The sequence below is a fragment of the Scomber japonicus genome, chromosome 22 (assembly GCF_027409825.1).
Source record: "Scomber japonicus isolate fScoJap1 chromosome 22, fScoJap1.pri, whole genome shotgun sequence".
Taxonomy (NCBI): Eukaryota; Metazoa; Chordata; class Actinopteri; order Scombriformes; family Scombridae; genus Scomber; species Scomber japonicus.
In genome coordinates this window covers 27,683,694-27,698,693 of record NC_070599.1, presented here as the reverse complement: position 1 = coordinate 27,698,693, position 15,000 = coordinate 27,683,694, and the positions used below count along the sequence as shown (strand labels likewise).

General features: G+C 40.2%; 1 protein-coding gene across 1 annotated transcript in view; it reads left to right on the top strand.

Annotated features, from left to right (window-relative positions):
• corin (corin, serine peptidase) overlaps positions 1-9,763 on the top strand; it is a 25,657-nt gene extending 15,894 nt beyond the window's left edge. The window contains exons 11-24 of the mRNA XM_053343626.1: positions 655-886; positions 4,362-4,504; positions 4,744-4,851; positions 4,975-5,088; positions 5,184-5,294; positions 5,932-6,055; positions 6,172-6,300; positions 6,814-6,863; positions 7,142-7,162; positions 7,721-7,907; positions 8,365-8,527; positions 8,607-8,715; positions 9,090-9,223; positions 9,440-9,763. Of these exons, the coding sequence (XP_053199601.1) occupies positions 655-886; positions 4,362-4,504; positions 4,744-4,851; positions 4,975-5,088; positions 5,184-5,294; positions 5,932-6,055; positions 6,172-6,300; positions 6,814-6,863; positions 7,142-7,162; positions 7,721-7,907; positions 8,365-8,527; positions 8,607-8,715; positions 9,090-9,223; positions 9,440-9,622 (1,808 nt within the window). The 3' untranslated portion in view covers positions 9,623-9,763. The remainder of the gene's footprint in view (positions 1-654; positions 887-4,361; positions 4,505-4,743; positions 4,852-4,974; positions 5,089-5,183; positions 5,295-5,931; positions 6,056-6,171; positions 6,301-6,813; positions 6,864-7,141; positions 7,163-7,720; positions 7,908-8,364; positions 8,528-8,606; positions 8,716-9,089; positions 9,224-9,439) is intronic.
• Positions 9,764-15,000: the final 5,237 nt, after the last annotated feature.

The following is a 15,000-nucleotide window of genomic DNA, read 5'->3' as shown; positions in this document are numbered from 1 at the left end:
CTCCACAGGGACCAGGGTTTCTCTGGGACCACTTCAGGGTTTCTCTGGGACCACTTCAGGGTTTCTCTGAGACCACTTCAGGGTTTCTCTGGGACCACTTCAGGGTCTGCAGCAGTCAGTAAATCCTCTTTAAAGAGTCCACTTAGAGACAGATCTGGAGGAAGCCTGCTAGAATCCAGACATCTGTGGTCCCTGTGAAACCCCCGAGGAGGTGGAATCAACTGTTCTGTAAAGGGGACGCTGCTCTCTCTTTATTACGCTTCTCTGGTCCTGACTCTGGTCCTGGTCCTCTCTCATCCTCTCTGTGTCCTGATCTGGTCCTCTCTGTGTCCTGACTCTGGTTCTGGTCCTCTCTCATCCTCTCTGTGTCTTGACTCTGGTCCTCTCTCATCCTCTCTGTGTCCTGACTCTGGTCCTGGTCCTGACTCTGGTCCTCTTTGTGTCCTGACTCTGGTCCTCTCTCATCCTCTCTGTGTCCTGGTTCTGGTCCTCTCTCATCCTCTCTGGTCCTGACTCTGGTCCTCTCTCATCCTCTCTGTGTCCTCTGTGTCCTGACTCTGTGTCCTGACTCTGGTCCTCTCTCATCCTCTCTGTGTCCTGGTTCTGGTCCTGACTCTGGTCCTGGTCCTGACTCTGGTCCTCTCTGTGTCCCAGCCCGCTGTGAGCCCATCAGTCTGGAGCTCTGCATGAACCTGCCCTACAACCTGACCAGCTTCCCCAACTACCTGGGCCACCTGTCCCAGAGAGAGAGCTCCGTGTCCTGGGAGTCCTCGCTGTTCCCGGCCCTGGTCCAGACCGGCTGCTACCAGTACCTCATGTTCTACGCCTGCACGCTGCTGGTCCCCAAATGTGACCCGGTCAGCCTGCAGAAGATCCCGCCCTGCAGGTGGGTCTGTTAGTCCGTTAGTCCGCTTGTTAATGAATCAGTCAGTCAGTCAGTTAGTCATTAAGTTATGGGTTAGTTGGTTAGTTGTGTGTGTGTGTGTGTGTGTGTGTGTGTGTGTGTGTGTGTGTGTGTGTGTGTGTGTGTGTGTGTGTGTGTGTGTGTGTGTGTATAAAGTGACTGGTTGCACAGCTTTTTGAGTTTAGAGATCAAGTGTAAAATGTTAAGTTGGCCCAACTTCTACAAACTAAAATATGAAGTTATCTCAACTCATTATGTTGTTGGGTCAAATACTTATTTCTCTCTCGGCTCAAGTTGGCCAAACTTTTCTTCTAGTCAAAATATAAATGAGCTCAACCCTTCAGTTCCTGTTCCTGCTCTTTGTTCTTTGTTCTTCGTTCTTTGTTCTTTGTTTAACACATTAAATACATGAACATCTCATTCTAAAAAACTATTTTTAGTTTATAATTACAAGAGCATCCCTCATTAAACAAAGTTTGTCTTTAAGAAGACGATACAACAACAATCAGCTGACACATGTTAAAGGTAACAGAAACCTACTGCACTGTTCCAGGGTTTGTCTGCTCCTCCAGGAGGCTTACTGTCACCTCTCTGATGCTCTGCTCCACATTAGCCCCCTCTGGTGGAAGAATACAATCAAGATATTATAAATATGAGAAAATGCCAATTTTATTTATTCAAAATTTAATTTACACTATAACATTATAAAGCATGTAATGATAGAGGAAGGGGTCTGAATACTTTATGAAGTGACTGTTCATAGCTAAATACCACTGTATGGACACAAAACATTTTGACACATCACAACATGAAACTCACTGTATAGTAATGATTAAGCTTTCCACTAAGAGAGGTCTGCTGTTGTTGTCTGTTACTGGGACACTTCATGGAACAGAAACATCACTGTTCTTGTATTTTTTCTGCTGTGACACATCAAAATATGTTCTGTGCAATGGGTCCACAGTGTGAAAAAAAAAAAAAAAAGCATTTTCTAAAGTGATCTTCATAGAAAGCCACCCATGGTTTCATGATAGCCACAATTTTTAGAGATTTGCACACAAATGTTATTTAGACAAGTCATTTCGTCACACTTGGGACCTGAATACAAAGGGATGGCCACAATCTGAGGTTTAAAAACAGCCGTTATGTCAGATTTGCTTAACAAACGTCCACAAATCAGCTTACCTGACAGGTCTGCACCACTGGCATTGTCTCTGAAGGTGGAGGCTGAGACCATTTACTGCTACACGGCTCTAATGTGCAGGGATGTCCGTGGTCTGCATGAAAACAAATCATATTCACTTAAAAATAGTTTCACAAAGGTAAAGCCCTATATGGTTGTGATAGTCCACAACATAATGAGGCTTACTGTCAGCTCACACCAGGGATTAATACACATGTATCACTGGATTAACACCCTGAAGTAGTTTAATAAAATAAATAATAGAACATTTATTGTCATTGTACAAAGCACAACGAAATTGAGATGTCGTCTTTAAAGTGCAGAAACAAAAATAAATAAATAATGACCATTACTTAATGCAGTTTAGTGCATTTATGGCTTTAGCATAAAAGCTGTTTTGTTATGTTTGTGTGTACTCTCAATGTCCTGTAGCGTTCGCCTGAGGGCAGCAGCAGTTAACAAATGATGAAAAACTTGACTCACTTGTTCCAAGAAGAGGTCTGGGTCTCTGTCCTTGATCTGGAAGACAAGCATCTTCACGTCTCCTTTCGTCTCAGGGGGAATGTAGTCCAGTACAGGAAGGGCTGATACTGAGGGAAACCACTATCTGAGGGTCTGCAACCACACAAAACAGGCCACAGATGGTTAATAAAAAATACTTTAATTTATTATGCCCTTTTTAAAATACCAAATACATTGTCCTCAAATTATATTTTATTTGCACCATTAAAAACACACCACAAAATATAACTTCTGCCATCATACATTAATGAAAGAATATGAGACACCCCTGTACAAATGCCTAACCTGCTCACTGGGAATCATGACTTTCATCTTAAAACACATTAATTTAACTTTAATAAGTATTTATATTTATAAGTATTTTAAATTAAAGTTGTGACAGATTAATGTTAGAAAGAGTCCGGTACAGACACACCACTGCAGCTCCACACTCGTTTTACTTCATTTTAAGGTTAAAAAAACACAGAAACACAAAAAAAGACGCCTCATATTTATGTTAGTATATTCAGCTCATATGATGTTCACTCAGAGAAAACATCATTACTAAAGCTGGTTGAATTTTACAGTCAAATGAAGAGTTAATATTGATATTAGTCACTCACCACTGTGCTGCTGCTAGTTTATCTAAACTAACGGCCGCTCTGATCTTCAGAGAGCTAACGGGTGTGCGCGCGCGTATGGGGGCCGTCGCTGATTGGTCGACACTCGGGCAGTGACTCGGCTGTTGCTGGGCAGAAATCGAGGCAGTAACGGAGACGCGGCTAAGCTAAACTAGCTACTGTATGTTCAGAGTGGAAAAGACCGCAACAACACCCATATAACACCAAACTCAATTAATACAGACTTAATACAGACACACTATCGTTATAGCTCAATGAAAAATCACGTTTTTCTCGGGAAATATACTTAAATAGTAATTACTTACCGGCAGAGTACCTTGGAGACAGCCGCTCCTGCTTCTCCACTGTTAACGTTTAACCGATGCTGCAGTTTGATTGGCTCAGAGAGGACGCTGCTGCCAGGGGCAACGGTGGCGGGAAAAAAATAAATACTAATAAATATAAAAATTAAATTTAAAAAATAACACTGCGTGTATTAGAGTCCTTATAATACATTCATTAATGTTTAAAAAAAAATCTAATATATATAAAAAATAAATCACTCCACATTAATGTTACAGTTTTTATTCTTTAGTCTGCCTGACAATATGTTTTAAACAATAATCAACTTCAGATTTTGAAAATTTTAAATGCTTAAATAACATTAAATAACTATCTATGTTGTATAAAGACTAAAGACACCATTTATTTGCTCTCTTTGGTCAGTATTTCTCTTTTAGATGTAAAAGCAAGTCAGCATAACTCAGTGTAGTTAAAAATCAAGTTGACATTTTTACAGTTTAGTTATTAGTTAGTTGGTTAGTTGGTTGATTAGTTAGTCATGTATTTAATGTAGGTAATTTAGTCCAGAAGTCAGTCTGTTAAATACTATTGTTTTCTATTAAAATAGCAGTTATAGTTAGGCCATGTATACACGTTGCCAGGTATCTGAAAAAACAGATATTTTCATGCTTTTTTGTCTTTCATCCACACAAAAACTCTGTTTTAGGTCACTAAATTATTTCTGAAAACTTCGGCCAAAGTGGAAATTTGGGAAAACTTTTTGTGTCAGCGTGTGTACAGGATAAAACTGAGTTTCAGACTCTTTCTCTCTCTCTCTCTCTCTCTCTTTCTCTCTCTCTCTCTCTCTCAGGTCATTGTGTCGTAATGCGAAGGAGAAGTGTGAGTCAGTGCTCGGCATTGTTGGATTGCAGTGGCCCGAGGACTCAGACTGTAGTCAGTTTCCAGAGGAGGGAGGAAACACCACCTGCCTGCTGCCAGAGCCCGGCGTGGACGGTAATATGTGTGTGTGTGTGTGTGTGTGTGTGTGTGTGTGTGTGTGTGTGTGCGTTACAATCTATGTGAGGACCACTTCTACAAACCAACTGAGTAAGGACCTCTAACCCTAAAAGGGGTGTTTGAGGGTTAAAACTTGTGTTAATATGTGTGTGTGCTTCAAGCAAGAAAACTTTATTATTTTCAGTAAAATATTGAAATTTCTGTTGTTCATTTTTGGTTTGTTACCGTGACAACAGAGTGCTCCCCCAGCCACTTCAAGTGTCGGTCGGGTCGCTGCGTCCTGGCAAGCAAACGCTGCGACGGACACCTGGACTGTGACGACCACAGCGACGAGGACAATTGTGGTGAGATACTGTGTGTGTGTGTGTGTGTGTGTGTGTGTGTGTGTGTGTGTGTGTGTAGTACAGTAGTGTAACAGTAGATGTACCTGTAACACATTAACACTGCCGCCTCTCGTCTCTCTGCAGGCTGCTCTGAGCGTGCTCTCTGGGAGTGTCCTGGCAGTAAAGTGTGTATTAAAGCCAGTATGATCTGTGATGGATTCCCAGACTGCCCCCTGCTGGTGGACGAGGCCAACTGCAGTGAGACTCACTTCACATTACTGTTATATCTGATTGTTTAGTGGTGTACAGTGTCAAGTTTTATTGTTCAAATATCTTTTTTAATTGTTCCTCAGCGGTGTGCAGAGATAACGAGCTGTCCTGTAACAACCATCAGTGTGTTCATCGGACTCTGTGGTGTGACGGGAAGAAGCACTGTTCAGACAGCTCAGATGAGTGGAACTGTGGTACGACACAAACGTCTCTGTGCAAACGGTTATAGAGATGATGATGCTTTTTTTAAACATATAAATTACTCATTCATACAGTTTAAAGGTACAGTGGACAGTACATATTGATAAACATTTGTGTAAATGTGCCAGTTAACTGCTGTCCTTGAGCAGGTGTAATGGTAACTGCAAAAGACTAAAGATAAAGACTATAAAATACACATTTTTATTATGGCAAAATTTCACATTCACAAATGACAGTTTTTTTAAATGTGTTTTTAATGACATTCTTGTTTTCATCTTGTGTTTTTATGTTTTTTTAAATAACTTATTAATGATGAATTTATTACATTGTATGTATGAAGGCATTTTCCTTTCTCGTGCTGTTTATTTAATATAATTAGATAACTTACTTTATTTGTGTGATGTTTTATTGTATTCTGAACATAAGAGGACGCTATGCTGTCTGAGCCTACTGACATAGCTGAGTGTGTTATCTGTGTTAATGTGAGTTTCTGTTACCATGTAAAGTTTCTTGAATCTTGAATCCAAAACATTTGTAATTAAATTAAATTAACACTTTATTAACACTGTCAACTACTTTGTAATATGTTGCTGTTATATATGATAATATTAATAATGAATGTCTCTGCAGTGTCTCTGTCCGATCAATCGGGTTCTGTACTGACGGTGTTCAGGACGGCAGCGGAGTATCAGGTCTGTGCAGACGAGTGGAACCACGAGCTGAGCAAACTGACCTGCAACCAGCTGGGCCTAGGGTAAGGTTAGTAACACACACACACACACACACACACACACACACACACAGGTCAGACACACTGATGTAAAACTGTGATGGTGCGACAGATTAACTACAACGTTCTCCTCTCTGCAGGGTTCCCACCACTGTTGACATGGTACCCGACCAGCCTGGTGTCCCGGGCCGTCGCCGTTGGTTACACGTCCATCCCGATTGGAACCTGAGGAACGGATCCGCTCTACAGGCCCGACTGGAGAAGAGAAGGTTAGGCCTATGTGTTTTATGATGACCTGATGAAGGCCACAAGCCGAAACGCAACGGTCTGTTAATAAAGTTGTTCTATATTACACGTGTTGTTGGAGCTTTGACTATTTTAAAGTCATGCTAAAAAGATTTGTGAAACAATAAAGCTAACCTCAGCTCTTTCATGATGATAAGAAAACTGTTTGAGATTGGACTTCATCGTAATGTTTCTAAAGCCAATGATTCTTGCACATCTGCCCTGTGGTTTAATTTCCAAAATCTTGAGCATAAGACGGTATGAGGTCTGCAGTCGGACCTTCTTGAACAGGCCTGAATCATAGACATCATTCGGGAGACCTGCAGGACAGTGTCTGCAGTCAAAGCAAATATAGTGTTATTAGTGAAATGTGCCAAATATCCACGTTTCCCAGCATGAATTGATGAATCTCAGCTTAGGCAACAGAAGTCCTGCTAAAACTCAGCGTGTTATCTACCAGATCAGGCTGTTTAACATATCTTTTGTGTTTTCTGCAGTCACGCGTGTCACTCTAGGAGGAGAGTATCTGTCCTGTGTGCCCGAGAAGGTAAAGTCTCCTCTCATTCACCTTTTTAAAGTTTTCTTCACATCAGAGTTGCAGATTCCTCTGATGACAGGTGTATTTTCAGTTAAAGCCTCTAGAAGAACCATTATCTGATGTATTTTATTTCACATTCTTCTGTTGTTATTCTCGATGTCACCACTAGATAGAGCTGAAATAAAAGAAATCCTACAACCCAGCCAGCATGTCCATGTGGGTCCCAAGTGGGTCTGTCCACAGTTTCCATAGTGGCCCCACCTGTGTTTGCCCATATGGGTTTCAAGTGGGTTCTGACTGGGTTTCAGGTGGGGCCCAACTGGGTGAGACTCATGTAGGCCCCATATGGGGTCTAAATGAGATCAGAATGGACCTTTTAAAGGGGCCCATTTAGTCAGCCCACATGAGCTTTACATGCAGGGCCCATGTTACGGAAACCATGTGAGACCTGCAAAATTTGCCCAGTTCAAGCGCATGCCCACTCAGTACCCACGTGGCCCGCATTTAACCCATTTGGGGCCCACATGGACATGTTGGCTGGGAAACTTATTTTTTATATACATCAAACATTTAATTTATGTCTATTATCCTGTTATGATGGATGCAACAGATTATACACCAACAAAATGTGTTCACAGTTCACACACCTTAGATTGATTGATTACTAATCGGTGATCAATGATTAACGGTAGATCAGAGCGGCATCACTTAGTTTATTAATTGATTAGCTGCTATTTTGATAAACAATCAAGAAAACATGTGCAAACCATCATCATCTTGCTCTTTGGAAACAGTGATCGAACATTTACCGTTTTCGACTTTTTATGGATTAATCAATTAATCAATCTTCTTCTCCTGTCTGACAGACTGCGGTCTGCGTCCGATGGTGGGCTTGACCTCCCACAGGAAGAAGAGGATTCTGGGAGGGCGGGTGTCACGGCGGGGAGCGTGGCCGTGGCAGTGCTCCCTGCAGAGCGGTCAGAGCGGACACGTGTGTGGCTGCGTCCTCATCGCCGGGAGGTGGGCTCTGACGGTCGCACACTGCTTCGAAGGGTGAGGAAGTACTCAGATCCTTTACTGCAGTAGAAGTACAAATACAACAGTGTAAAAATACTTCATTACAAGTAAAAGTCCTGCATGAAAAATACAGTTAGCTGGTTTAGTCCAGTGGTTCCCAACCTAGGGGTGCGGCCCCTCCAAAGGGTCAGCAGATAAATGTGAGGGCTGCTGAGATGATTTATGGGAAAGAAGAAAAAACAAAGTTCTGAAACACAAATGTGTTTTCAGTTTTTGGACTTTTTCTCTAATATTTGATTTGTGCTGAAATATTGGATCATTTGAACATTTATTGAAATGAAAGCATGTGAGAAGTTTAGAGGGAAAAATCAGTATTTGGTGGAGCTGTTAACAACTCATAGACATCTGAAATGTACTGTAAACTACTTCTTTAATACAGTACTGGAGTACATGTGCTTGATGTATAAACTGGGAGGTTTGGTGTCTCTAACAGGAGGGAGAGTGCAGACCTGTGGAAGGTGGTTTTGGGTTTAAATAACCTGGATCATCCAGGTGTTCACAGTCAGAGCCGAGGGGTGCGCTCCATTATCGTACACCCACGCTACAACCGGGCGGTGGTTGACTACGACATCAGCGTGGTGCAGCTGGACTCGGAGGTGAGCAAGTACCGATACTGGGTATTGATTATGGGTGGTGGTAGGCCAGTACTGAATAGATATTTTGTGGTGTTTGCAGGTGGAGGAGACACCGTTTGTCAGACCAGTGTGTCTGCCTCAACCCGGCCAGCTTCCCTCTCCTGACTCCTACTGTTACATCACAGGCTGGGGTCACATGGGCAACCGGAGTAAGACCTCACACTCATTCCTCCTGTTCATACTGACTATTAAAAGATATCCTTTAAATGTGCTTTCAGTGTTCAGTGATGGAGGACTGTATCCACACAGTCATTTAAATTAGATGTAAAGCTTCTGTTCAGCTTCATCAGTGTGAGTTAGTCATATCAGTGATATCTGACACATTTACAGTCTTTTTAGCATCAGATCTCCTCTTAGTGTTTCCTGTTGAGCTGTGGTGGAAGTATAGTAACAAAAAGACTTTGACACTAAAAACACTGTAACATTGAAACATAGAAGATGAAGATTTGACTCATTTAGACATATTGATAAACTGACTTATTTGTGTGTGTGTGTGTGTGTGTGTGTGTGTGTGCGTGTGCAGTGCCGTTTAAGCTGCAGGAAGGGGAGGTTCGGATCATCTCGTTGTCTCAGTGTCAGTCTTACTTCGACATGAAGACCATAACTCCCAGGATGCTTTGCGCCGGTTATGATGCTGGAACTGTCGACTCTTGCATGGTAACAGCTGTCACCTCATCAAGCTCATAATACTGCAGTACTTTTACATTTAATCAGATTTCAAAATTTGTTGTAGAGTCACAATTACCAGTTCCAGTTTAATTTTCATGTTTTGTGACACATCAATCGTTGCTTGTATAATAATTGTGTGTGTGCGTGTGTGTGTGTGTGTGTGTGTGTGTGTGTGTGTGTGTGTGTGTGTGTGTGTGTGTTCAGGGTGACAGCGGTGGTCCGCTGGTGTGCGAGGAGAACAGCGGCCACTGGACGTTGTTCGGCTTGACGTCGTGGGGCAGCGTGTGCTTCAGTAAAGTGCTTGGACCCGGTGTGTACAGCAACGTGACGCACTTCACCCCCTGGATCCAGCAACAGATCTACATCCACACATACCTGAACGACTGACGTACACACACACACACACACACACACGTACACGCAACACTTCCTGCCAGCTTTCTGTCTTCAGCATTCCAGGAGGAAGTGATGTCATCGTCAGTGACACACACACACACGCACACACACACACACACACCTTTAGTTCCTCTACCTGTGCCTATATCTATACTGATAGCCTTCAGATGCTAACTGCTGTATAAGCAGTAGTGTAAACTAGTATAATAGATGCTAACTAGTCAGCTAGCAGAGCTGTCGTTGTTGAGAAGTAGATTTCACATTTATATGATTAAACACTTAACACTAAATTATCATTATTAGGGGGCGAGCACTAACTAAATGTACCCGAAAACACATGAAACTGGGTACAAACACGTCAGACCTGGAGTGCCACCAAATGGCTCAATGGCGCCACCTTGGCAAATTAAAAAAATTGAGCCCCTCGCTCCAGATTAATGTAGACGAATGAATTTCAGTACACATATGTATCATGTAAAGATGCACAAAAAAGTCTCTTGGACCCATACGCTAACTCCAACAGGAAGTCGGCCATTTTGATTTTGATTTTCTGATTTTGGCGCCATTTTCGCCATTTCCACACCTCATACTTTAACGAACTCCTCCTAGATATTCAACCCCACCGACTTCAAATTGAGTCAGTATCATGACGATGATGAGGGTCCCACCCTGAACACGTCTATGTGTCAGCTTTAATTATTAATTATTATTATTCTCATTATTATTAGTACTATTACAGTCTTTGGTATACAACATATTCCTGATTTGTAGCTCAGTGGCAGCAGTAACTCAGAGGAAAAACTATCCAGCCACTAAAATCTACTTTCTGGTGTTCTTCATCTTTATTTACTCATTTATAACATTTCATCAATTTATTGTCGCATTAATACACAAAAAAAAAAATCTGAGCCCTCAACACAACATATAATTAACATGAAACATCGTCACAGTGTTCAGTCCTACAAGCTGCTAGCTAAAAACAGACCAGCTGAGCACTTCCCACAATGCTTCACTCTATAGTGCCTGTACTTAAACTTAGCAGTAAAAAAAAACAACCTTGTTACCTGTACAATGTTTTAATGTACGTGTGTGTAAGCTGTTATATGTATGAGTGTGTGTGAGAGAGCGAGAGCGATAACAAGAGTGAGAGAAACTTTTTTTTTTGCTTCTAAACACACTTTTGGCAACTTCTGGGCAACTTTCAGTGAGCTTTATTTACACATCAGCTGTGTTTGACTTACATTTAAATCTCACATGAAACAATAAAAAACACAGAGAGCAGATTAAAAGACGTTCTAGATCAGGGGTGTCAAACTGATTTTAGTTTAAGGGCCACAAACGGCCCAGTTAGATGCAGTGAGGGCCGGACCAGTAAAACCATTATAATGTACAGAAAATAACCTTTACTATAATGTGGCCTCCACTGTGGCAAAAGAAAATAAACGAGAACAGCATTAAAGTTCATTTTACTGAAAAGTTTAAATTACTTTTGTGCTATTTTTATATTTTGCTGAGTTATCCAGTGGGCCGGTTCTGGCCCCCGGGCCATATGTTTGACACCCCTGTTCTACGTGATTATTAATCATAATATCTTGTTTACATACGCTGTTATCTGTACAGTTCACATATTCACATTTTAAAAATAAATTTTTTCTATGAATTCAAATTTTCATACATGAAGTCAAATAACTAATAATAATAATTAATCGCATATTGCTAATGTAGCAAACTGATCAGTGTAAATCCACAATGCTTTTAGCTAGCTCATCATTAAAGTTAGCTTGTGGACTCATTAATACAAAAAACTGCCAAATAATTGTTAGCAAGAATGTGAAGCAGAGTTAGCAGTGTGCTACATTAGCTCTATCTACATGTTTATGAACTATTTAGTTGTTGTTTTTTAAAAAGGTAGTAAGCAGGCTCTGCAAGCACACAAAGTTAGCTGTCAGATGAGTGTCAGTGAAAATCATACATATATAAGTATCACTAACTGCCAACGTTTAGCTGAGTCATCTTTCCCTTCAGCAGATCAGACTTCACACAAATGTGTGTTCTCAGTATTAATACATCTTGTCTTGTAACGGGTCTGACACATGTCACAGAAAAATAAAACACTTATTAATGCTCTGAAATCTCTCTAAAAGTTAAAAGTATAAGAATAAAACTCCATTAAGCTCAAATATCTTATTTCGTACAGCTAGTTAGCTGATAGCTAACTTTAAAAGGGAAATTCCGCCACATTTTATGTGGACGTCAGATCAGTGTTGGTGGTAAATGCAGCAAATTGAAGCAATACAGAGCCGCGCTGTCAGTGCTGACATGTACCAGCATGCATTGCACACAAATATCTGACACACAATTCTCCAGATTAAATGTAATATTTAGAACAATAGTATTCCATTAGCTTTATTTAATATAAAAGTTATAATGTAAGATCATGCCAAACTAGTTGATATGGTGTTAGGTATTCATACGTTTATTTTCACATTTTAACCCTTTAAATTTAAACTAAACCACATGGACACTAAAGTATCTGAATCAGTCATTATTGCTGTTGAGAATGGAGCTAGTTTGCTGTACAAGCAAAGAGGACATTTGAGAGCTCACCCCACAAATACCCAAAGGTGGAGACTAGAAATCAAAGATGAAACAGCTTTTTCACGTCTTCTTTGCCCCAAACTTCGTCATTGAACACGTCAAATGACGACGGAAGAAAACCTGATTTTGCGGCAACACAAAGAACATCGTTAACAACTGCATTTTAATTCAAGTGCAGGCAAATTTGAGTATAACTTAGTAATTTGTGTGTGAAATAAGTAATTTGAGGGCTTTATTTTGGTCTGTGACACCTGTCGGACACGTTAGCTTCGTTAGAATCAGCTCTAGAAGTAAAGAAATACATCATCACGTCACATTAAAGACTTCAACATGTATTTATAAACTTTTGGGGAAAGTTGTCCAACCATGTTGCCCAACTAATTGCCGGCGTACCTCCATGCTAAGGTCTAACGGACATCTAGAACATTCCAAGTGGTTGTAGTCGTTGTTTTGTGTGTTTGGTTTTTTTAAGAGTATTTTTCTACAGCTTTTTGTAAAGTCATGCTTATTACACAGGGCTGTTGGTGTTTGTGTGTGTGTGTGTGTGTGTGTGCGTGTGTGTGTTTGTGTGTGAGTGTGTGTACATACAGTCACATGTACAGACTGTGTGTTTGTATGTGATTTTTGGCTTGTGTGTGTGCGTGTTTCTGATGTCACTTCCTGATTTAGCTGTGTCAACTTAATGATGATGATGATGATGATGATGATGATGATGAAGAGTGTACATGGATTTAAATGCGTTATGAACAGATTGTAGCCTCTATTGTTTTGTGTAAACAGTGAATATTTGGTTTGTATCACCTCGTGTCCCACCAATAAAAATATATACACTATATTCAATGCGTGTGTGTGTGTGTTTGAATTACTATCAATGCGAGGACCACTTCTACCAACCAACTTAGTGAGGACACTTTGGCCTAAAAGGGCTGTTTGAGGTTTAAAACTTGTATTAATGTGTGTGTGTGTGTGTGTGTGTGTGTGTGTGAGAGAGCGTGTGTGTATGTGTGTTTGAATTACTATCAATGCGAGGACCACTTTTACAAACCAACTTAGTGAGGACACTTTGGCCTAAAAGGGCTGTTTGAGGGTTAAAACTTGTGTTAATGTGTGTGTGTGTGGGTGTGTGTGTGTGTGTGTGTGTATTAATGTGTGTGTGTGTTACTCACAGCGTTCATGCAGACCTGTCACTGAACATTCAGTCTGTTTCCACTTCCTCTAATCCAGAAATAAGATTGAGCGATGGAGATTTTTAGCTGCAGATGTATATTTATAAGCTTAAACCGCTCAGACTGAAGAATCACAGCCGTTATTTTACTGATTTCTTCCTCTATGTAGTCAGCAGTCATGTAATTACAGACTCAAAATGGGACACTTCTTTGGTCTTCCACCTTATCCTCCTGAGACCTGAGCTTTTGTTTGGTGTGTGTTTTTAATTTCTCCTAGATATTTGGGATCAGTTGGACTTGATAAGTACAAAAACTAAACATTATCTCTGAACAGGAAGTCGTTTTTGAGATGAAGTCCTCATATGGGAAGAATGGGTTTATTATACTGTATAACAATGAATTTACCAAAAGCCCCAACATCCTCACATGGGTACATCCTGATAAGCAGCGTTGTGGCTTGTTGCTAAAATGAGCCTAATTTCTATGTCAGCATATCAAACTACAGACGTTTCAACCCTAAAGTTTGATAAGGTTTTGTAGCTGGTGCACTTTTGTCCTGGGATCAGCTGTTGATTGACTGTTTTCCAAGACTCCATCTGGTTCTCACACTGATTTATTTTTATACTGAATTGTGCTTTTGCTAAAACTAGGTGACACATAAAAAAAGTGTGTGAACAAGGTCAACAGGTCCATTTAAAAAAAACAAACAGTATGTCATGTGCTCAACAACCTACTTCACTTTTCCGACTTATTCATCAGGAAGAACAAAAACGCACAGAGTCAAACCACCACGGGAGGGTTTTGGGTGTGCTAACCAAGAACTAATTAAAATCACAGTCATCACCTTGTTTCCAGTCTTTATGCTAAGCTAGGCTAACCACCACAGAGACGATGTCATTATGAACTTTCCAATCGGACTCTGAGAAGAGACAGAAAATGAGGATTTTACAAAAATGTCTTAATTTTATACACTTTTGTCTTGCTTTTTAACATTTATAACCCAATAATGTAATTTTATATTTTTACAACTGTGTTTTAAGGACATTGTCATTCATTATGTGTTTATACAGCAGTTTATGGGTGTCCACAGAAGGAGTTGTAGTACATTAATAAACGCTTCTATATACTAATATTTACATTAATGTGATTTATTAAATGTGCACAGAGTGATTATTAACTAGGAATAAAGAGACTTAATGTAGTGTTGCCAGGTTTTTCTTGTAATTTACTGTGTTTTTGATCTTATTTAAGTTGTGAAATGTCTTTGAGTATCTTGAAAAGTTGTTTTTGTATTCAGGTTTCAACAGTTAATCAATTAGCTGATCGAGAGAAACATAATTTGCAAATATCATGTTTTCAGTCAGTTTCTTACTTTGCTGGATTTGCTGCTTTTTGTTGTTTCATGTGAGTATTATTGTGTTTTGGGACGATTGGTCACTTTGAGTTTCAGAGTGAACAATTATTTTCCACATTACTCAAAAATGAAAATTCCCTAACCCTTAAATCTTAAAACAGCAAAGACATATTTAGTTTTTAGTTTTAGTTTTTAAAAAGCTTAATAACTTCCTCTAACATCTGGTCAGCTAAGTTCTTATCTAACAAACA